Source organism: Sabethes cyaneus, chromosome 3 (assembly GCF_943734655.1).
Source record: "Sabethes cyaneus chromosome 3, idSabCyanKW18_F2, whole genome shotgun sequence".
Classification (NCBI taxonomy): Eukaryota; Metazoa; Arthropoda; class Insecta; order Diptera; family Culicidae; genus Sabethes; species Sabethes cyaneus.
The window spans coordinates 45,065,905-45,089,233 of record NC_071355.1 but is presented as its reverse complement, the minus strand read 5'-3'; the positions used below and the strand labels follow the sequence as shown (position 1 = coordinate 45,089,233).

The 23,329-nt window shown below is 41.7% G+C and overlaps 2 protein-coding genes across 2 annotated transcripts; one reads left to right on the top strand and one right to left on the bottom strand.

The window, feature by feature from the left end:
- The first annotated feature begins 1,172 nt into the window (after positions 1-1,172).
- Positions 1,173-4,531, top strand: LOC128742542 (eukaryotic translation initiation factor 1A, X-chromosomal). The gene is made up of 2 exons (XM_053838940.1): positions 1,173-1,491; positions 3,874-4,531. Exons 1-2 carry the CDS (start codon positions 1,288-1,290, stop codon positions 4,114-4,116), a joined length of 447 nt encoding a protein of 148 aa, XP_053694915.1. The 5' UTR covers positions 1,173-1,287; the 3' UTR covers positions 4,117-4,531.
- Positions 4,532-11,358: 6,827 nt separating this feature from the next.
- On the bottom strand, positions 11,359-22,232 carry LOC128739543 (stabilizer of axonemal microtubules 2-like). Its single transcript, XM_053835036.1, has 7 exons — positions 22,213-22,232; positions 21,732-22,026; positions 21,434-21,643; positions 13,230-13,518; positions 12,823-13,169; positions 11,723-12,008; positions 11,359-11,654 (listed from the first exon to the last, which is right to left on the bottom strand). The coding sequence occupies exons 1-7, from the start codon at positions 22,230-22,232 to the stop codon at positions 11,359-11,361; spliced, it is 1,743 nt and encodes a 580-aa protein (XP_053691011.1).
- Between the last annotated feature and the right edge of the window lie 1,097 nt (positions 22,233-23,329).

Sequence of the window (23,329 nt, the reverse complement as noted above, 5' to 3'; positions counted from 1 at the left end):
TTAGCTGATTTCCCATCAAACTCCGGCTGTACTTGTATTTACCTTGTTTAAACTGAACGCACTCACTTTTTTGCTGTTACGTACTCTGCATACTCCCCAACACGAAAATGACATCCTGTACCAAAGTAAATTGATATATACCAGGTATATGACAATGCGAGCTGTCATATACACTTTGCACTAACACATCTACACTAGTTCTGAGATTTCGAGCATTTTGTATGGAAAATTAGTTAATTTTTTAAAAAAATCGTTGAATACGCAAGATTTGTCTATTTTTTTTCTCACAGTTTTTATGTTTATGCTTAGAACATTATTTCTAGTATGTATTTTCATGAATACAATGAAGTGCAACATTCCAAATTGCAAGCGGAAATTTTTTCGTCAAAACGGTATCAAGATGTCGTTATATCGCTTTCCTACAAGTAGTAAAACAAAAAAGATTTTTTTAAAAATGCTCGAACATGATTGTTCAATAAGCAGCATGAGCAACATTGTTATCCGCCCGCGATATTTTTCGTCTGATTTCTGGTAAGCTTTTAAAGTATTAATTATCTTCTAAGACTGTTTTGTAGCAATCTAAGATTACTTTTTATGGTTTTCTACGTAGTGTTGAGACGGTAAATTTATGATAAAAAGGTATCATTTTGGAACAGTGACTTCAACTTAAGGATTTTCAAGCAGTAGCACAAGCATCTATTCAAATAAAACTATTTTTTAAAAGAAGACATCAAAGGCAGATATTCAAGAGCATCATGCAAGCAAAATGTTGGATGGAACGTGTTTTAATTTAAGCAACCGTATACCGTATTGATCGTGAAGTATTAGAAACATTAATTCATTTTTCAATTGCACATCGAAATAGTTAGTCACCCATGTTCTCAAATTTTTTACGCATAATAAAGAAGGCTACAAGTGCAAATGACTTTAAAATATATTCCTTACATTTCATTGTAAATGTTCAAATATTTCTCTGGAATAATATAGCTGCATTCATTAATTACAATTAATTTAGTTTTAATTTTCATGCAAGTTCCACCATATTTCAGAACTATTTCTTCTTCTTTCTACACACACTAATGCAACCCTCGATGGTCACATACCTGGTATATATCAATTTACTTTGATCCTGTACTGTGCTGTCATTTTGTACGAGAAGCTGGCTCTTTCTCTTTTCGCATGTGCGAGGTTGATCGCCATTAGTGCGTTTGCCAGTAAGTTCCGTGTATTGCTAAGAAATTTCATTGTTAAAACTGCGGGCAGTACCCTGAAAAAGTTGCAACCGTAATGCCGAAGAATAAGGGAAAAGGTGGCAAGAACCGTCGTCGCGGTAAGAATGAAAATGAATCCGAAAAGCGTGAGCTAATCTTCAAGGAGGACGAGCAGGAATACGCACAGGTCACGAAAATGCTTGGCAATGGCAGATTGGAAGCGATGTGTTTCGACGGCGTTAAGCGACTTTGTCACATCAGAGGTAAACTGCGGAAAAAGGTACGTTCTGGTTGCTAGTGTTTTGTATCAGGAAATAACATCCTTTGTTTTGAAGTGAACAAATCGCTCTCATATATTAATCACTGCACTGTCTGAATTTGCTGACCTAGCAAAAAGCAAATTTATTACGACTCCTCATTTCATTACCTTGCCTCCTTCCTCCTACAAAGATCTTTTAGCAAGTAAAAACAATGACGTCATAACTGGTGAATCGAAAAAATATTTCAATGTAGGTACATATTTGCATTTTCCATCTTCTAGGACGAAATTGTAAATTTGTTGTTGATTTTACTGTTACTTATTAATTACAATCGTTTCGTTATCCTTCACGGGCGAAAAAAATGCAAGTTGAGTTTTTTTTTGTTTTTTATTGCCTTGGTACACTTTATCAATGCACAAAATATATACCTATTTTGCGACGTAAGCCGAATTGATACACTTTGATTATTAAAATCAGTCGTTATTATTAAGCTGTAGTAAATAGATGATTTACCAACAGAGAATCGTTAGACAGACGAATACAGCAAATTTCTTTGGGGTAATCATTCTGAAAATTTTGTTTTATTGCGATTTGTAATATATTTCTATCGATCTAATATTTGATTGTGACTGTCTTCACAACAGTTTATGATACATCAGAATGTTACTATCCTAATTGAAAGGTACCTAGAGTAAATACACTAGATATGACTTTAGTTAGCATGAGCAACTCGATAGAACGCAATTTTTGCCTCGATATAACGTAATAATATTAGAAAATCTGAAAATGAATAAAAACTATTAATGTGCCCCTGCCTTTTACTGGGCATAAACTACTACTATTTTTAAATTTTTTAAGTATATTATGATATGATGGATTATATACCCCCTACGATAAAACTGAACCTTGACATGTTGTAGGGCTTTTTAACTAATCAGTAAATGAACAGCGGTCACGTTTACTTCTGAATGTGGGTACCTATCAAAATACCTCTGATTTCAAGTGGCCCTTGGGGTAAAAAGTTACCAAATGTGATTGTTGCATCGTTCAGAAAGTACTTTCATTCCGTTTAAGAATAAGGCCAGTATGGGGATCTCGGATAATAGATAATAGATGAATGTTTCTGGGACTCATCCTTATCTATCACAGCTGTCACAAATATCTTTGAAAATTGCCGGTTTGATTGGGTCCGGCCGGGGGCTTTTTTTGTTGGGGGATTTGACTACTTTGTCCATTAATTTGAACTTTTGTAGTACTTTTGTAGGGCGGGGCTTAGAGTTAGTAAGGGGATGTAAGCGGGATACCTGGTTTGGATGCCAAGGGAGCATTCTACAATGATTGCGGGCAATAATAGTGGTGCAAAGGTAGCAGATGGGAAAATTAAATCAATTCTTGTACTATTTTACATGTACAATTCACAATAATAATATTTCTAGCGGTCGGTTTGTGGTGTTTTGTAACGAATTTCGGGTATAGATATTGTGCACTAGCTCTTTGGTTTCGAGGGTTGGGAGGCGGGTGCGAATCTATATTTTAAAACTCCTGTCTACTACCACGAACGTCCAGGTCGTGCTGCGCTTAATTTACCTTGTAGACCTGTCGGGACAGTGCTCAAATGCTGAGGGATGTAAGATGAAATTTGCCCTAATAAGTTGATAGCCACTAACGGTCCAAAATTTGTTTTCCTATTGGTTCGTTTGTGGTTGTTTGTGTTGGAAAATCGATAATGAGCGCGCGGTCGAAGACCGGTGTTTGGTTGGGCTGACGAATTACACGGTATTATATTCCATTTTATAACTCAAGTAGTACAAGATGTCCAGGGCAAAGCACATTTACAAATTCGATCTATCATTTTTCTTATCATCATTATTGTCATCATTATCATCATCACCATCATTTTATTTAAAGTATGACATTCCGGCCTTTGGCAAAGTAACCTCAGAGTGAGTTCATAGAGTCCGCGCAGGGCCGGAACGCCTCCGCCGGCGGGCATACACATGTCGGCTATGCTTGGGGCTCTACATGTGTTTTAGTGAGTGACATTGCCTGTCTCGTCAGGTAGAACTGATGTCTGAGGTCTCCCTGACACTGTTGACATCACATAAGGTCCCAGCGCAGAGTTATATACGCTATTAAGCGACCAGCTGGATAACCCGAAAAAAGGATATGATGGATTATATACCGTTACTTAGATTTTCAAATTGCAATTGAAATCTCTTCACACTCTTCTTTCTTTCACATTTCTTAATATCAATTTCTTAATTCCAAACCATAAGTTCAATTATCAAAAAATTTGGAAGTTAATGGTTTTAGATTTATCAATTTCATTTCATTCAAATAAAATAAATTTCGGTTTCACCCGCACTAACAGTCCACCTCGTTTTGTTCTCATCTTGTCGAAGGTTTGGATCAACCAGGGCGATATCATTTTGATCGGCCTGCGTGACTATCAGAACTCGAAGGCGGATGTCATTCTCAAGTACACACCGGACGAGGCGCGAAATCTCAAGACCTACGGCGAGTTTCCGGAATCGGTGCGCATCAATGACACAGTCACGTTCGTCGACAACGACCTGGACGACGATATCGAGTTCGGCGACGAGTACAGTTCGGAGGAGGAAGTCGACGCCGTCGATGCCATATGATCGGCCAGCAAACTCCAGCAAACCAGCAGCAGCAGTAAGAGCGGTAGCAGCGGCTCAGCAAAACTTTTCAGTAGCACCAAGAGCAGTTAAATTTTTCACTTCATTCGTGATTTGTTCAGTATATCAAAATATTCGACAACAAAAGCCACTAGAGCTATCAACACCAACAGCTAGATCGAAACCAGCGGAGGCAACATCTGGAAACTGGAATTCCTGAAACGAGAAGGCAAAATATACACGCTTCGTTTTATTTTAAACATTTTGTTTGTGGCCTGTTGATTCCCAGAGATTCGTCAATCGATACAACCTTCTGAAGCGTTATGTTGAAAATATTTTAGGTTTCCGTGAATTTTTGAAAATCCAATATATTTATATAATTACTCTTCCTAGAAACACGCAGAAGACTTGAACCACATCCGTTAAGTTTCAATTTTTTTTTAAAAGAAGCTCCCAAAAAACATGGAAAGAAAAAAAATGCCTGTTGCAATTCGAAAGTAGCATGTGTTGAAGTGAGTTAAGATAGACAAAGGTGTATGACCGGCAGTTGAACAGTGATTATGATTACGGTCTCCGGTATGTATTATTGTTCAATATAGAGTGAAAGGGAGGAGAAAAAGGAATGATAAATGGTTTTCATATCTAGATCGAACGTTCCTTCAATTTCTAAATTCAACCAGTTCTAAACTTAAAACTTCTAAGGAAACATACGAGTATTGTTTTTTTTATTGATTTTCCATTTATTGAATAAATTCAAACATAGTGTTTATTGTGGCAACAGACCATTACCGATCCAGCATCGAAAGGATAATAATCGTGGAGTATCGCCTGCCTTGGACAACAATTTTCCATTCACTTTGTACTCCAACGGGCCGTGCATCTTCCTTTACCTCGTACAAGCACCGTATGCGGGCCATACCCCGGGGTCACCATCTTTCTCGGTTCGGTTTTTGTGTTAGACATTCCGACCACAACCATCACCCCCACTTAGCAATTCCATGATAAAAAGTACTTCCACCGAGTGCGTCAGGGTGGCCTCAAAAATAATTGATACTATTTAAAAAAAAGTGTCTCCAAAACAAAAAAAGAAACGTTTCTGTAATTTTGATATGCTATGTAAAAAACTTCAGACTTTCAGGAAAAGTGGGATTATTTTAGGTATCACAACATGAACAGTTTTCATTGAAAACTCTAAAATTCAATGATTTTGAAAATAACCAAAATTTTGGGTTTTAGTCCAGTATTTTTAATAGAAAGCTATCATTATAATTTTTTAAAAGCTCATCATCACACCTTTCATTTGCTATCAAAATTATTAAAATCGGTCGAGTGCAGAGGGGTTACCTGGCTGTCAAACTACAAACATTGTCCCTCACTCATTGGTTTTGGTACTTTTGGCTCCGGAGTGGCTCGTGCTGTTTCAAGCACTCGTCTCCATTCAACTCGGTCTTGGGCCACTCATCGCCAATTTCCAGGTCGTCTCAGAAGTCGCAAATCGCTTTCGAGCTGGTCGAGCCATCGTGCACGTTGGGCCCCCCTGTTCCTGATGCTGGTAAGGTTGTTGAAGAGGACTATTTTCGTCACACTGTCATCCGGCATTCTTACGACGTATCCAGCCCACTGTAGCCTGCTAACTATCGTTAGATACACGATGGTAGTCTCCCCAAGCAGTGCCTGTAGCTCGTGATTCATACGCCTCCGCCGCTCTCATCGCACGTAAATATAGCCTAATGAAATGCACACAAGTTTATATTCTGTCGTATTTGACGATAGCAAGTGACTGCCCAGGTAACCAATCAGCATTACCATAAGCAGTAAATCAATCGCTTATTAGCATATCTGGCGTTTTAGTACCGCACGCTGCTCTATATTAGCTTTTTGAATGCGTAGCTGTTGTAAATTAGCATTCAAAATTCTATTTTAAATTTTCTTGTCGGTAATCAGCTGGTAACAAGCATTGTCAGCATTATAAGAGGGTTAGCAGTAAAGTAGCTGTATATTTTGCCAAAGTAGCAATTAAGGTGACTTAAATGCTTATTGGCTTGCATGTAAATAGCATTGGTAATGCTTATTGGTTACCTGGGTGAACTGCGACTTCCAGTATAGAATTGTATAGCATTATAAAACTAATAGCTTTGAGTCGGGTCTTATCGCATACAAAGATTTATAAAGTTGAATTGTTAACGTATATTTTGTAGTACGTATATGGCCTCCAAATTAGTACGCATAGGCTAGATTTGTGCATCAGATACGATTTTTCATGGTATATATAGGTACATATAACTCATTTGTTACTCTAATATGCGTACGAAAATAGGCGTTCCTAGGTTAATTTCCGTTCCGCCTCCTTCTACGACTTCGCCATTGAGGTGTTCATCGAAGAACTGCTTCCATCTGTCGACCACCTCGTGCTCGTTTGTGATTAGATTCCCTCCCTCGTCCCTACACATGCCGGGTTTCGGCGTGTAGCCCTTCCGAGTTTGGTTCACCTTCTCATAAAACTTGCGCGTGTCATAAGCTCGGAATAGTTGTTCTAATTCTTCACGATCTCTGTTCTTCTTTTGGCACTTTTTCCTCCTCAGGATCGTGGTCAACTGGTTCCTACCTCGTCGGTATTTGGCTACGTTCTCTCTAGTGGTAATACTTAGCTAATTTTTCCAAGCAGTTTTTTTCCTCCACCGCGGTGCACCGCATGTTGGCATTCCCCATCAAACCAATCATTTTGTGTACTCCGAGGCTCAATACCTAGTGCCGTGGTAGCGGCCTCTCCGATGGCCGAGCGTATTTTACCCCAACCGTCTTCGAGGTTTGAAGCGCCTAACTCCTCGGAGGAAGGCAGTGCCTCATTCAGTATTCGCGCGTAGTTCTCGGCAGCTTGCGGGTTATCTAGTTGCCTGATGTTCAGCCGAGGAGGGCGGCTTTGACGTGTCCGGTATACGGTGGACAGCTTTAAGCGTACATGCACTGCTACTAGGTCATGGTCAAAATCGATATCCGCTCCCGGTAGGGAGCGTACGTTCGTGATGTTAGAGAAAAACCGGCCCTCTATGAGAACGTGGTCAATTTGATTCATTGTACGTTTGTCAGGTGATCTCCAGGTGGCTTTGTGGATATCCTTGCGCGGGAAAAAGGTGCTTCGGATCACCAGGCCTCGGGAAGCTGCGAAGTTTATACATCGTTGGCCGTTATCGTTCGTGTTGGTGTGCAGGTTACGGGGTCCTACCACCGGTCTATACATTTCTTCCCTACCGACCTGGGAGTTCATATCCCCGATGACGATCCTGATGCCCCGTGACGAGCAGCTGTCGTATGTTGCCTCCAGCCTCGCGTAGAGCGCTTCTTTCTCATCGTTGGGTGCAGGAAGCGCACGTTAATGATGCTATAATTGAAAAAAGGCCCTTTATCCTCAATACACATATTCTCTCGTTGATCGCCTTCCAATCTATCACGCGATCCTGCATTCCGCCCAACACTACAAAGCCCGTTCCCAGTTCATTGGTAGTACCACCGCTCTGGTAAAACTGGGTCTTTCCACCACGGATCTTTCATACCTTCTCTCCTTTGCGACAGATTTCCTGTAGAGCTAGGATGCCGAGTTTGCGGGGTTCAGCTGTTCAATCAGCACCCGCACGCAACATGCGCAATTTAGCTATCTGCAGTTCCAAGTACCGAGTCTCCATTTGTCGTCCTTGTTCCGTCGCCTAAGTCGATGCCGAATATTCCACTCCGAATTTGTTTGAATTTTGTTAGTTATTTTGTTTAGGTGTGTAGCCGTACTGGGGCAACACTACCGAGTTCGCGATAGGGCTGCCATCTTATAGTACCGAGATTCACTATACCTCCTTCTCCTCCTTCCATATACAACCTTAGTTTCCAACGGGGTTGGTTACCCGATCTCCGCTAAGGTTGCTCGTATTCCGCCTGGTACCACGAGGAGGTCGGGATCGGAGCTGGATAAGAGGCTAACGACTACTAAGGGGTTTATATTCCGCATTATCCAGCCATTTACCAGATAATTTAACTATTATTAGCTGTTATTTTCGACTTGTTAGCTGGTACAATATTGTCGCCATCCATGGATGTTTAGTCTCGATTTAGTCCGCAAAATTTTGACTATTTCACACCCCTGGTCGAGTGATTCAAAGGTTATGATTTTTTTAAAAAAAGGTCTCATGGCAAGGATCACGACTTGAATATAGTATTTTAGTCGTGGGCAAGGATGATGATTTTTGAGACCACTCCAAAAGGAGGGGGTACCCTAAGTTTTCAGAAGACGAACAAGCACGCAAAGTTTGAACAAAAGCGGAGCATTTCTTATCATGGAATTACTGAGTGGATACACCCACTCTTAAAAATTCTTTAAAAATTTAAAAATACAATCTACAAATCAAATCCAAATCAGACAGATTCGCAGATCGACCATGTTTTGATAGACTGTCGGCACTTCACTCAAACATTATCAACGTCAGATCCTATCGAAGCGCTAACGTTGACTCGGACCACTACCTAGTGATGGTTAAAATGCGCCCGAAACTCTTCGTTGTGAACAACATTTGCTACCGACGCCAGCCTCGGTTAGATCTCGCGCGACCGAAGCAGCCAAACGTCGCCGCAAACTACGTGCATTCACTCTAAGTTGCGCCTCCAGGAAGAGGACGAGCTGGACAAAGCCGCTCTCGAGGACTGTTGGAACACCATCAAAATAGCCATCAGTAGTGTAGTGGAGAGCTCCATCGGGCAAGTGGCCCGGAATCAACGGAACGATTAGTTTGATGATGAATGTAGGAGAGTGATGGTTGAGGAGAACGCCGCGCGGGCGGTCAAGGTGCGCAGTGCCATACATCAGAACGTGGAAAGACACAAACAGAAGAAAATACAGCGAAACCAATTCTGCCGGGAGTAAAAGCGCTACCTGGAAGAGCAAGAATATGCAGAGTTGGAGCGGCTGACTCGTTCTCAGGAAACGCGAAAGTTCTACCAGAAACTGAACGGATCCCGCAAAGGCTTTGTGCCATGAGCCGAAATGTGTCGGGATAAGAAGGGCAGTATTCTGACGGACGATCGTGAGGTGACCGATAGGTGGAAGCAGCACTTCGACGAACACCTGAATGGCGCCCAGGCGGAGAACCATGGCGGCGGGGAAAGCGATTTCGATGGTGCAACAAACGGGTAAGAGGTGCTAGCCCCAATGATAGGCGATGTTAAAAAGGCCATCATGCAGCTAAAGAACAACAAGTCAGCTGGAAAAGATGGCATCAGAGCGGAGCTTTTTAAAATGGGACCAGAAAAGCTGGCCGTTTGTATACACCGACTAATTGTTAGAATTTCGGCTTCGGCTTCGTCGAAGGCCGGTCTACAACGGATCAAATATACACACTGCGGCAGATCCTCCAAAAGGGCCGTGAATACAGAGTTCCCACGCACCATTTGTTCGTTGACTTCAAAGCCGCATATGATACCATCGACCGGAAAAAGCTATGGAAAATCATGGACGAGTTTTCCCAGGAAGCTCATCAAACTGATTAAATCTACAATGGATGGTACACAGTGCTGTGTTCGGATTCTGAGAGGAATTCACACAGAGGGCTCCGTCAAGGTGATGGTCCTTATTCCTACTGTTCAACATAGCGCTACAAGGTGTTATGAACCGAGCGGATATCAACACGCGGGGCACGATCTTCAACAAATTTAGTCAATTCGTCTGCTTCGCCGATAACATGGATATTATCGGCAGAACCTCTGTGGCGGTGGCTGAACAGTACACGAGACTAAAGCGCGAAGCAGAAAAGATTGGCTTAAAGGTAAATACAAAATACGTCTAAAAAACAAAGTGCATCAATAAGGTATTCTACTTAGATGCTCAAATAAACATTAGTTAATTTAACAAAGTGCATGTTGGCCAGCGGAACCGAGGCCGACCGACGCCGCTTGGTGTCGACGGCGATGAGTTTGAGGTAGTCGACGAATTTGTCTACCTTGGCTCTCTGGTAACGGTGGACAATGATACCAGCCGTGAGATTTGGAGGTCGAGCAGACTAAGCCCCCGTACAAAGTGTACCCTGTATAAGACGCTTATTAGACCGGTTGTTCTCTACGGGCATGAAACATGGGTAATGCTTGAGGAGGACCTGCGAGTGCTCAGACTTTTCGAATGACGAGTGCTAAGAACGATCTTCGGCGGCGTACAGTAGAACGGAGTATGGAGGCGGAGGATGAACCATGAACTCGCACATCTCTATGGCGAACCCAGTGGGCAGGGCATGTTGCTGGAATGTCAAACAACTACCCTGCAAAGATGGTGTTTGATATGGATAGTTGTTCTTTTCGACAGATATCTTGGCCACGATGACGAACTTTCGGAGATCTAGCTGATCGGGCAACACCCTGTCGCCACCTACGTAATTCAGCGCTTTGCAATTCTAGGTACCAAGCATCCATGTTCTTATTTCATCGCCTTCGTCCATGTCGAATGTTCCGATTTGGATTCTCTCGATTTTTCGTAGTGAGGTAGATTGCTTTACTAGGGCCATGCTATCGAGTCTTGTGATGGAGCTGCCATCTTACCTTTAGCGCTGAGACAACACATTTATCAATGCAGTGTCGGTAAGAAGTCCAGTAGAGCACTTGGAATATACCGCATTTTCGTCATGCTGAAAGCTGACTTCATATTGTCAGCGCAAATGCTCATCAGCTCTTCAATAGTATCTACGAAACTGCTGGACCTGATACAGGGCATTTTGCGACATATGGTGCAAAGGTGCATCCTGGATTTCGGAGAAAATCAAAGCTATTCTTGCTGGTTGATCATGTATGGACCATATCACGAACCTCCGTATTATATTGAAGCAAATCAACGAAGTGTACTCTACCGCTTACACCACGAAAACATCTGGGGCGCAGTTAGTCCAGCTCAACAAGGTCAAGTCTTTCAATATCTTGGCAGCCAGATAGTGCCAAATAGCGGCACGAAGACTGATATAGACACAGGTCAGGGATATCTTTAAATTGATAAGCCTCACTCTTCGGGAACACATAGCAAGGCATCTTGTTCAGAATTTATGATTTTGTTATCCGATAACATTAAATATATACACTACAAGGGTAAATTTTCAATAAATACAGGTAGTCTACTCGAAGAAATCGTTCTTCCTTCTATAATACAAAATTTGGGTTTTCTGCTTTTCATTCTAATAGTACGTATTGGGGGTTCCTACAAACATGCCATTTCGTTCAGTAGTCAAGCCTTCAGCTCACGATAGCCGCCCTGGGAAAGCAGCCACCGTCCGGCATCAAATTTGCACAGCAGTTTACCATGGCCGGTTCACAGGACTGACAGCACGGACCGGCCGGGCCGGTAGATTCGCAACTTTCCTCCAGATAATATCCTGGCGGCGGATAGCTAAGTTTGGCGGTCGTTTCCGACTCCATTGGCAGTGATGGTGGCTGATAGCGCGCTCGTTGAGCCCATGGGTAGTGCTCCTTTGGCGGTGGACACACTGGCATGTAACTCGTCTTCTGTGTTGTCTCTCTTTCCATTGGTACTGGAAATAGAGGACATAAAACTTTCATGAACAGGAGAATCAAATTAATGACTTTGTTAAGAGCTTACACTCAGGTGCTTTATATGAGAGAATAGGTTTGCATGATTTCGTTGGAATTATGTTTTCTTTGTTGCACGGATAGGACAGCCGGCTCACGGTGTCGCTTTCCAGTTTGCCAGTTGGCAAATGCAGCAAGTTCTGGGGCATGATTGGATCACGTTTGGTTGCACTTTTGCAGACATAGTCGTGTCGGGTTGTTGTTATCTCCTGTATTGGTCCGTCCCCTATGAGAGGTGCCGGTCTCGGAACTATCGGTGCCGGACGTTCCGTATTGCAGTATACGGGGAAGGAGAGCTGTAAAGGCGAGAGTTGCGTTACCATTCTGGATTATGTTTTTTTGAAAAATAATACGGTAATGTTAATGTTTGTCAATGTAAAATTAAATGCGGCTAAGGGAGCGTTAACAAATTTATTGGTGTTTTCGGAAATTGTAATTTGGTTGTAACTATTATAACAGGCTATTTCACAGAAAACGTGTTTAAAGTTCAACTTAATTTAGCTGTGATTGTTTTATCTACATTATTAACGCGCATGTTGCTAAGTTCGTTAAATATGTTTAACTCATTCATTGAGAGGCTTCTATTTAATTTTTTTATGTTAGCCACAAAATGTTAAAACAGTTAAGCTGACATTGCATTTCCCATGGGTACTCCACTGATTTGTGCAAAGAAATTACCCCAACATCAATGTTAGGGCAGATTCTAATTATTAAGGATGAATTGTAATATCCTTCAACGGGTTGAGATGTGGCCAATTTTAATGCATGTTAGGCCCAACGACTATACATTACTAGTTCGTTTTTACATTCACACCTATCGCTTTGTAAACCCGAGTGAGGGAGGATTATAAATAAAGAGGTTACTTACTACAGGTACTATCATGCTCTGAATTGGATATATACACAAACTAATTCATTACGCGTGCAGCGGTACGCATGACCAAACCAAAAACCAGTGAGAAACGTCCCAATTACCTTCATATTTGCATGAATGTGCTCTTAGTGTGCACTTAGTGTGCACGCAAAATGCTAGAGGTAGCTTTGATCGGTAATTTTGCGATTTTTGGATCAATAAAAATTCGAATGATCTACCACATAGCTAGGATATACCTTGTAGACGGTGTCATCTTGAAGTTTCTGATTTGGAATTCGCAACTGTTCGACGGGGCGAATCGCAGGAGGCCGCTCACCACAGGCACTGTGATAACTTTCCTTGTAGACTGTCTTTGATTCAAAGCCTGAATCAGCAGGTACATGTAGGTTATTGAAGGGAGTAATCATCTTTACTCGCTCCGCAGCGCAGCTGGGTATAAAGCTTTTCTTGTAGGTTGTATCGTTTTCCATCGCTATTTCCGGAGCCTGGTATGCAGCTCGTCGTGCCCACGGAAGATCTTCTTTGGGAGCTGGACACACTGGTGGATAACTTAGCTTGCTCGTGGTTTCAGACTCCATTGGAACTGAAAAAACAAAGACCAATCAATTACGTTTTAAACACCAACAAAATACAAAATCCCCACTCTCGGATCTCGAATAATGTCGGACCGGTTTGCACGATCTAGCCGGTGTGAAGTGTGCCATGTTTGGACAGTTATACGAGAGTTTGTTGACGGTTTGTTTCTCGAATGGCGCACTGACGCTACGAATGTGTCCTTCGGGTACAATTTTGTACCGTTTCGGTGTGCTTTTCGGTACGTAGTCGTGGCGCGTAGTGGTAACTTCCTGTATTGGACCTGCCCCAAGCAGCTGGTTTCCAGTTGGTAGAATCGGCTTTTGACGTTCCACATTATTGTAGCAGGGATAGGACAGCTGGGAAAAAATTGGTATATATAATTTAATGTAGCTTTGATGAGCTTAAAAGTAAATAAAAGTTGGTTTAGAATGTTTGATTTGCGGATCGAAAGCATACTTTTAAAATTAGATAATTGCAAGGTAAGATTTCAGTTATGGCTTTGCTCGGAGTGCTACCGATAAATCGATAGTCTAATTTGATGTAAAAATTATACAGGTTCAAAGTGTTGTAGGATATGGGGCCAATTCTTCGATTCACTTCTATTTTGTACTGCCTTTTGTTTTTCACATTTTCGGGAAAAATGAAATCTCTACTTTGATGTTTGATTGGTTGCAATACAGATCGCCTACTCGGGTAACTCCAAATGAACTACAAATCGTCTGTACCATCTGTACGCCTGGTAAAAAAGTCTATGCCCAGCCGAGCAGCAGAATATAGGGATTATTGCAACCCAACTAAGATACCATTCCAATTCCTTCATATACCACACAAAACGGTAATAGTTTTTCCAAGATCGATTGACAAAAACCACTGCAAGGGACATCGAAATGATCAAGGTAAAATCAGTCATACAAAAAGAATATCGTCGCATGTTAAGTATATGGTGCATATACGGGGAATGATAGAATTGGGAGAATAAAACAAAATTAGGATTAGATTAGTTTAGTACTGATACGAGAGATGTCAACTCGTAGCAGATTCTTAGACCAGCCGCTGATTGGCCGAATTGGACAGCTTTGCACGCATGAAAAAACACAAAAAGAAAACTCAGCAGTGTTGTCCAGAATAACATATTCATAGCTCTTGCTAAAACTGCTAGGCAACGTGGGAAAAGTATCGAAAATTTGCTGAAAAGAAGCCAGTTGTCACGTCCTGTCCTAGGTTTAGCGAGTAAAACATTTGGGTACCAACCGAAAGAGCGTGGATGCGAGCCCCACCTACCCTTACACAACCATACATATTTTTAGTCTATATCGAAATTTTGTTCGCATCAGACACTTCCTCCCTTTCCAAAGTAGTAAAACTTTGCTTCACAGTGCTGGCACAACTTTCCGACCGAATTGATTTTCTGGTGTTTTGTTCGACAAACTTCGTAGCCAACTGTAGAAGATAATTACGGCGCTAGTGCTACGATCCTATTGACTAACACAGCCTCTCCCAGTCGAAATTTGAACTTACGACGATACGCTTGTCTGTCTCATACTGCGAGGCCAACTGGGTAGTCTCTCCAATATGCCATCAGGGGCCTTTTCAGTGATCGAGTTATATGACTTCAGCGACCCTTCTAATTTTGTATGAATATTAGGAAATTAGGATGCAACATTAAGGACGGTGTCATTGAATCAATTGCAAGGCCAGGTGGTAAGGAGGCAGCTCACTGGTTCAATCTTGTATGTCAAAGTGCGACAGATGTGAAGAACCATCCCAGCCGCATGATCACTGCGACACTGACATGTTAGAGATGCCAGAACATCTGAATATAGAATCCATCGACGGAAGAAGTACAAGCATGCAGAAGACAGCGTCAATAGCACCAGAAGCAGGAATTTCACTGACTGTTATATGAAACTCGTCCTTACTACCTGTGGAATCTGTGGAATCTTACCTAGTAAGACTAGTCATGCTTCAGTCTTCTTGCAAGCCTGCTGGTAAAACTGCTTGTTGGCTACTTCTCTGTTCGAGGTTGAATGATCCAATTTTCCGGTATCCGGTATCTGTTGTCGTAGTTATGTGTCGTGTTGTTAGCGTCGTAGTCGAGCTGTGTGTATCGTTATGTGTTGTGTTGTTAACGTCGTTGTTGTTTTATTGGCGTCGTCGTCGTTGGTCATCCAACAAACTTATTGACTACTATGATATCAATTACCCGTATCCCACATCTTCCCGCTTCTCTGAAATAAAAATTTGATTTGATTTTTTTTATTTAGATTTACAACGGTCCAAATCTTCGCGCTCGCAGACTTGAAGATAACTGCTTAAGGCGGAACCGAAAGTGGCTAACGTTATTGTGTTAGTGCGACAAACACTGTACTGTACATCTCATGTGTTCGTCAAAAACCTAAACGTTTATTTGAATATTGTATCAGTATTGGTAATATATGTCAAATGGCGGAGCTTGCAAACATAAACAGCTGATCCGCAGCCAACCGCACTGACTACAAACATCGCGAAAAAGGGTTTGTTTTCTTTATCAAGGCATTCCGATTCAATCAAAATCAACAGCAGCAACTGAATAATGCGTAGGATCACTAGAATGATCAATTAATCCGCTTGCATAGGATTGCGTTTTTGATTCCTGCGTTTGCGTTTTGTTTGTTTACTTCACTCTAAGCTCATCGATGCGGCGAAAGTTGAAAGCTCTTTAAAAGCTCATTGATGTGACGAAAGTTTGATACTGTGTTGCTGCTTTTCCGGAAATCGCTAGTTCAACGAAATATGTGCGCAACCAAATATCTATTAACTAATTCCAGATTGTACGTTTTATGAACACTTAATGATCTATATGATCAATTAAATTTATTTTCCATCAGCAATTATGTTTTGCTGAGCATTTATTGAGACATAGCAGATCGATAAATTGAATTACAAGTTTTAGGAAATTATAACAGCGCTGGAAGCACTGATTACGTGGCGAAAGCGTGCTCTGCCAATACAGATGCATTTTTAAGGCACAAAACAATACATGCTTCGAATGGTAGCCATTTACCCAGCCATCTTTGAGCCACTTTCGGTTTCCCCTTAAATAATCTGGAGGGCTGCGGTCTCGATTCCAACAGCGGCGCGTTATTTCTTGTGTTGTTTTCCACCTCTGGTTCGCGGTCCCGCAATTCTTTAACCTTTCTGGTTTGCGTTACGTGCCTGCGCAAAATTTTCCCGCCATTGTCACATAGAATAAGATTACCGTTTTTCTCCTCAATGACGGTAAACTCGGGTCAAATCTTGTGTCGTCTGTCATGCGCACCATTCGTTCCGTGATTACTAAATACATCACCAGGCTTGACGCGACATTTCTTGGCACTTCGGCAAGCATCCTCATACTCTTTTGCCTGTGATTTTGCTTGATAATCCCTGCAATCGGCAAGATTTTCATCGTGATCTGACTTAACACCGACCAGCAAGGGTAAGCGACGTCTTATCTTCCGGCCCATCAAAACTTGTTCAGGAGGTAGGGTAAAGAACCGGTTTTAAGCAGTCTAAGCGGGTCACTGATTGTTTTACCTTATTACAAGCGATGGGGTGACTAAGTGGGGGATATCAGCAAACCAATCCTCTTGCTATCTTTAGTTCTTCAAGCTGTTACCATTGAAAGACACTATTGTTGTGCTAAACTTTTGATTTTCCGCTTTAAAAGTTGGAGCAGTGGAACTCATTTTGATCAGACCGAACATATTTTCACCCTCAAGGTGCTTTTTTAAGCAATCCTGAAATCTGAATTTTTTTACGTTCCCGTAAAAAATCCCTCGAACTTTTCCCCCTATTCAGTAAGTTCGCGTTCCTATCCGTGACCTACTAATCGGCATCTGATGCGTAATCGGCATAACGTATCGGCATAGATGCGTGAAATGCCATCTGTCTAAATTGTTTATCGGGGCATACACTCTTTTATTCTCTAGTGTTCTTATGGAAAACTGCGAGTTTGACGTCTCGCTCGCTGTTCATAAGGATGGTGGGAGAACAAATAGGTAAACATAGCAGTACGCACGGTCCAACTCAGAACAGTGTTGTCAAAGTAAATAACATTGAAACACATCGTTGCTTCATTAAATCACTGAGAAAATCTTCGAAAATTATTCAAAAAGCTGTCTTTTCTGTTGTTTTTAATAAAGAAAAATTAATTATGAACATACATTTCTCTTGAAAGTATTGAACCACGTTTTCACCATTGGAGGTTTCAGTTAATTTCAAACCTATAATTCTTATTTCCAGAACCGAAACAGTGTCTTGGCAACATAATAGTTTATCAGTTTTGCTGCAGCTGCTGCTACTGGTGAACAGGTTCCGTCAATTCAGAATTTGTTTTTAGTTTTGTTATAAAATAATAAAACTTTCGGCTAGCGACAAAGCCTTAGATAATAGAAAAAAAGAGAATGAATAATATGGTATGTGACAATTGAGTGCTTGACTTTTAGAGTGGTTGTAATCAGTGCTGAAAAATGTGATGGATTCGTTAGTAACGATTGCCTTCAGCAGCTGAAAAATGTTCGTTTTTGAACAACAATTTTTTATTCATCAAATTTCTTGCCGGAAACCCAATAAATTGTGTGAATCAAATGTATGGTTAAGTGATTTGTGAAGATGATCCTATCAAAAGATTTTGAAAACATGAATAAAAAAGTGCACTTTCGGCTCATTTATTTTCAACTGATTAAAATAGGTGGCACTGCTTAACTCGTTTCTTACTTTAGTTACAGAATGGACTGCCGCATTGTGGGCATCTACTGCGGCTTGAAGTTCTGCTTCGTAATTAGTTCCACAAGACAAAGCAGTTGCTAGCGTTGTTGATGAGTTTCATATAACTCTCAACGAGGCCGTTCTATTGTGGGAAAATCGGAGTACTGAAGATGGCATTTATTCTACGTTCTTTGCAATATTCTTTATAATCCTTGCTGTTGAATGGCGGTCCATTATCCGTTTTAATGTTTTGTGGGTATCCTTCACGCTCGAATATATTTTCCTGGATTTTCCTTGTATATTCGAAACCGGTACTCTTGATCGGACGAGCTATTAGATAGCGAGATCTAAAGTCGTCCAATACTAGGATTGAGATTCCACCTAATTTTGCGTATGGACCATTAAAGTCCACCGCTATCGATTCCCACGCAGCTTTGGGAGCAAATGCACGTTTCATATGGGTAGGCTTTTCCGGTTTACCAGTAGTAGCGCATACTTGACATGCTTCAACCCATTTTTCCGCATCGACTGTAATTCCCGGCCACCAAACTCTTTCACGCCTCTTTTGATTACGACGCCATTTGAAACAATCATATCTTCCGCCAGCGACTTGTATTTACGAATTGATTTGGGTCATCAGCTATATGTTTCGAGTGCTTTTATGACTAAAGAATTTTATCCTTGGCGGTAGCTTCCTGCACTTCAGCTTCTGTTAAGAAACCAAAGCAATTAGAATCAACGCTGGCAATTTCCCACGGGCTACAAGCCTCGTTGAATGGCTCATCATCTGCAATATAAAGCCGAGATTCATCCATCTGCTCTGGTCAATGCTCATTTCGAGTTCTCACGGAATTGATTATGTATAAAAACAACTCCTTGAGCGTCTGTACGTAGTATGAAGTGACGACCTAGCAAAAAATACGAGAAATTGACTCCCCACACGGCACCCAGGGCTTCCAGATGGTTTTGGGCATACCGTTTTTCCGGTGAAGTGAAAGCTTTTGAGACACGAGACATACCTTTGCTGTTTTTCTGAACTAGTACGGCGCCCAATGCATTTGAAGAAGCGTCGGTGTACAGGATCGTTTTGTCTCGTTCCGTAAAATATCCCAATGAAGTTACGCAATGTATGATTTTATCTTTTACTGTTTCAAAACCTTTTTGTTGACGGTTGTAGCCACAAGCTAGTTGTAGCGCGGAACAAGCGGAGTAGGTTGCTAAATGTCTGGATATTGTGTAAAACAGGCCCCATAGTAATCCTTAGCCTCGTATCCAGCTACTACTATCCCTATCTCCTCGTGGTACCAGCCGGAATACGAACAATCTTAGCGGAGATCGGGTAACCGACCCCGGTGGAAACTAAGGTTGTATACCAACAGGGAAAGAGGCATACTGTCGTCGTAGGTGGCGACAGGGTGCTGCTCGATCATTAGGAACCCCGAAAGTTCGGCATTGTGGCACTGCAGGAGATCTGCCGCAAAGGTGAATAGGTGTGGACGATCCGTGGCGCCAACCAACAAGCTGGGAACGGACTTCGTAGTGATAGGCAAAATGCAGGATCGCGTAATGGGCTGGAAAGCGATCAACGAGAGGATGTGGACTCTACAAAAATGGCCAAGAACCACTAGCAACGGCACTTCACTAGAAAATTTCACGGATTTTGGAGAAGGAGAAACTTCCGGAGAAGTGGATCGAAGGTGTGGTCTGTCCTGTCTACACCGATCGCGCTCGGCTAGAATGACTATCGGCTAGAATGCTGTAGTTACCGCGGCATTACACCGGTCAACAAGGTGCTCTCCCAAGTTTTGTTGCGTCGTCAATTCCCAAGAAAATTCGTAGGGCAGTATCAGGCGGGCTTTATGGGGGCTCGTGTTACTACGGATCAAATTTTTACTCTCCGAAAAACCCTCTAGTTGAACGCGAACAACTATGGCAGATAATGCACGAGTACAATTTTTCAGACAAACTGACACAGCTGGTTAAAGCTATTCTGGAGCGAGTGATGTGCGCGTTTCGGGTTCACTCTCGAGTCCATTGGAATCGCGCAGAAGTTGAGGCAAGGGGATGGACTGTCCCGTATGTTATTCAATATCGCTATTGAAGTAATCCGGCGAGTGGGCATCGAAACGAGAGGTACGATTTTCAGCAAAAGTAGCCAACTCCTAGCCTTCACAGACCACATCCACATCATTACCAGAAACCTTGGGACGGCAGAGGCAATCTTTGTCAGACTAAAAACGGAAGCTAGTGGGATTGGGTTACAAATCAATGAGTCGAATATCACATATATAGTAGGAAGAAACAATTGTCACGGACAGTGACAACTGACGGCGATGAACTGGAAGTGGTTGATGAGTTTGTGTATTTGGGATCTCTAATTACCGACGACAATACGAATAAGAAGATTCAACGACGAATTTAAGCTGGAAGTCAAGCCTACTTTTGCCTCTGTTAGACGCTTCGATCAAGGAGCATACCACATACCAAGCAGCCACCCCACATAGCTGACGATATACAAAACGCTAATCAGACCGGTAGTACTCTATGGACTTGAGACAGTGATTTTCCTTAATTAAGGAAGACATACATATGTACTTGCCGTATTTGAAAGCAGGTGTTGCGGACAATTTTTGGTGGAGTACGAACGGATAGCGGAAAGTGACATAGGCGTATGAATCACGAATTGCAGGCACTACTTGGAGCGATTTCCATCGTACACCTGGCGAAAGTTAGGAGACTATGGTGGGCAGGCCACGTCGCAAAGACGCCGAACGACTGTGCAGTGTAATCCGTTCTATTCAAGGGCCCCATCGGCACCAGAAATAGAGGAAACATACTAGATGGATCGACAAAGTTGAAGCCGAGTCGCGTGTGTCGAGACGCTCAACGAACGACGTAGTAGCCCAGGAACGAATGACAGGAATTCTTGATACGGCAAGAGCCACCCCAGCTCTGTGCTGGTAGAAGTTAGTATCAGTGATTACAAATTGTCTCTTCAATTAATTAATTAAAACTTATAATGTAAAAATATGGATAGTTTTCTAAAGCTAACCCATTCAAATTTTTTTTGAATAATCAAGATTTGAAAATAAAATGTGAATAAACCCACTTTATTAGGCCGTAAGAAAAAAAGAGTTTGCTTTACTTCTTCCATAAGGTTTACGAGATTTACACGGGAAAAGCAAAGCAAACTGTTTTATTCAAATGCATTATTTTGCATACGATCTCATTATTGCTAAATTTTGTACCATGACCATGTACAAATGACGAATGAGACCGAAAAAAATAAATAATTTGATGCTGACATGAAACAACGACTTTTGATTTGTGTTTCGAAACTAATTTTCCTGTGATAACTATATTAAAAGACTCATAAGATAAATTTAAATACTTGAAGTAACTATAAGTTATTTTCAAGTGTTTAAACACAATTCCACGATTCAACCAGTGAAATTGATTCTACAAAACTACAATCAAGGTGGATTTAAAAGAGTATTTTTGTTGTTAGTTGATAACTTACCATTAGTTGGCATGTAAACTTACCGAGGTAACGGTGTTTTTCTCCAGACAGCCCGGTGCCATGGAGAGATTATTTCTAGGCGGTATTGGCATAGGACGCGCATTGCAAACGATCGAGGCCGGGTCCGCGTTGTACGATGTCTTATATACAGAGTCACCTTGAAACTCCACTTCCGGTGGTTTATAGCATGGAACTGGTTTGCACGGTTGCCTTCTCGACGGTTGCACGTAGCGCTGTGATGTATGACGAAGTCATCAGTTGAAATGGTAACTTTTTGCTACACTGCTAAACATTTCAAGGACATTTGCACGCCCAACTTACCACTTTTTTCATCGGAGCACAATCGGGCCGGCCACAATTGCACCCGTAGCACTGCTGTTGCGGAATGTTACCCTGTGACCGCTGCCTCGGCAGGTCAGGGTTTCCGCCGCAGCACTCCGCCATGGCTGGTTCCGAAACGCTGCCTACACAGGGAATGCACCCGGGTGCAGAGGAGGCGACGATGTCACACGGAACGCCATCGTCACAAGCTACTCCCTCGCACGGTGACTGGACAAAATTCTCGCAGCACTCTTCTGGTGCAGTTTCCAAACAGTCCTGAGATGGTATTTCGTGGCTTCATTCGCGATGCATGATGAATACAGTTCCGTTGCCGGTTTCAGTGTTAAAATTAGTATTTATTTGATCGATAAAACACCATTAGCTAACTAGAACGGGCGAATAGGTGCCAGATGACCTCGCAAGTCTATCGTAATCTACGACATCGCACGTCAGGAAATAGCAGGTAGTAAAGCAAACTTACCCGACTTCGCAATTTTCCATTTCAATGGGGTAAACTTGGGTGCAGTTAGGAAATAGAGTGAGCTATCGAATTTCCCGTAACAGAACTGATGGTGCAAGTTGAAGGAGAAAATTCCGAAACTAGTAATTTCGAAAGCACCCTTTCCGCGAGAAAATTAGGTGAAAGATTTTTCTAACGTGTGACAGATTTCGATTTCTGGAGAAAATTCACTTGGTTTGAAGCACCGATTGCTTCGATTTTTGCGAAGTATGTTCGTCTACATACCGGAACGGAGCATAAATGCGTACAGCAATGAATGGGTTAACATTATACACGTGATTCTAGGTTAGGTTTGAAATAAACGGGCTCGCATTGTTGATGACCTATAAAAGTTCTGCTACGTTATCCTTCTTTTCCAAGTTATATCCACTTTACATGTGATTATGCGCAGGAAATAGGTAGAAGAAACAAATATGTATGCTATCCATGAGCAGGCATGCGGTTCAGTTGAATGAAACTACTGCCGTTGCTAAATGAACGGATTGCGCGTTGCAAGAGTTGGCAGACGTCGGAGGCGGATGGTTGTTATTTATTCATATCGGCCAGACGACGATGGCTACGAAAACATTCATGTCAAAAAACTGTTGAAGCATAGGTATTCCAACAACGTCGTCGTCCCGTACGTTTAATGTAAAATCAGAGCAGTTTACTGGTATACAATGGGACACGAACCTAGCAACTGGTCTGAAAAGTTGCCAATAAATATGCAATTCAAATAGAGTTTTATGAGGAAATCGATTATTCTCACACGTTCGTTTTGTATTTTTCTTTCATTGCACGAAAATAGGGGTGATAGATGCCAGTTTCGGTTGAGCTTTACACAAGTGCCGATTATTTGGCGTAACAGTAATATTTAAAAGCACTTATACGAGCATTTTTACCTAAATTTAATAAATTAAGTTTTTTAACACAACTGTTTTAAATCATTTTTAATGATGTAACCAAAAACTTGCAGAAAATAATCAGAATTTTAGCAACCAATCATTATTTTTGCAGTGAATTTTGCTCAGCGCGCGTTATTGGATTTTAATACCTATTTGCACATTCGAGTAAGGTTCTAATTATTCATTGTTTTGGA

Coding starts and splice junctions, on each gene's coding strand:
- LOC128742542 (XM_053838940.1), top strand. CDS start 1,288: ATGCCGAAGAATAAGGGAAAAGGTGGCAAGAACCGTCGTCGCGGTAAG. Junction 1,492..3,873: donor GAGGTAAACTGCGGAAAAAG/GTACGTTCTGGT, acceptor ATCTTGTCGAAG/GTTTGGATCAACCAGGGCGA.
- LOC128739543 (XM_053835036.1), bottom strand. CDS start 22,232: ATGGAAAATTGCGAAGTCGG. Junction 21,644..21,731: donor GTGCTCCGATGAAAAAAGTG/GTAAGTTGGGCG, acceptor CATACATCACAG/CGCTACGTGCAACCGTCGAG. Junction 12,009..12,822: donor AAGATGACACCGTCTACAAG/GTATATCCTAGC, acceptor TCGCCTTTACAG/CTCTCCTTCCCCGTATACTG.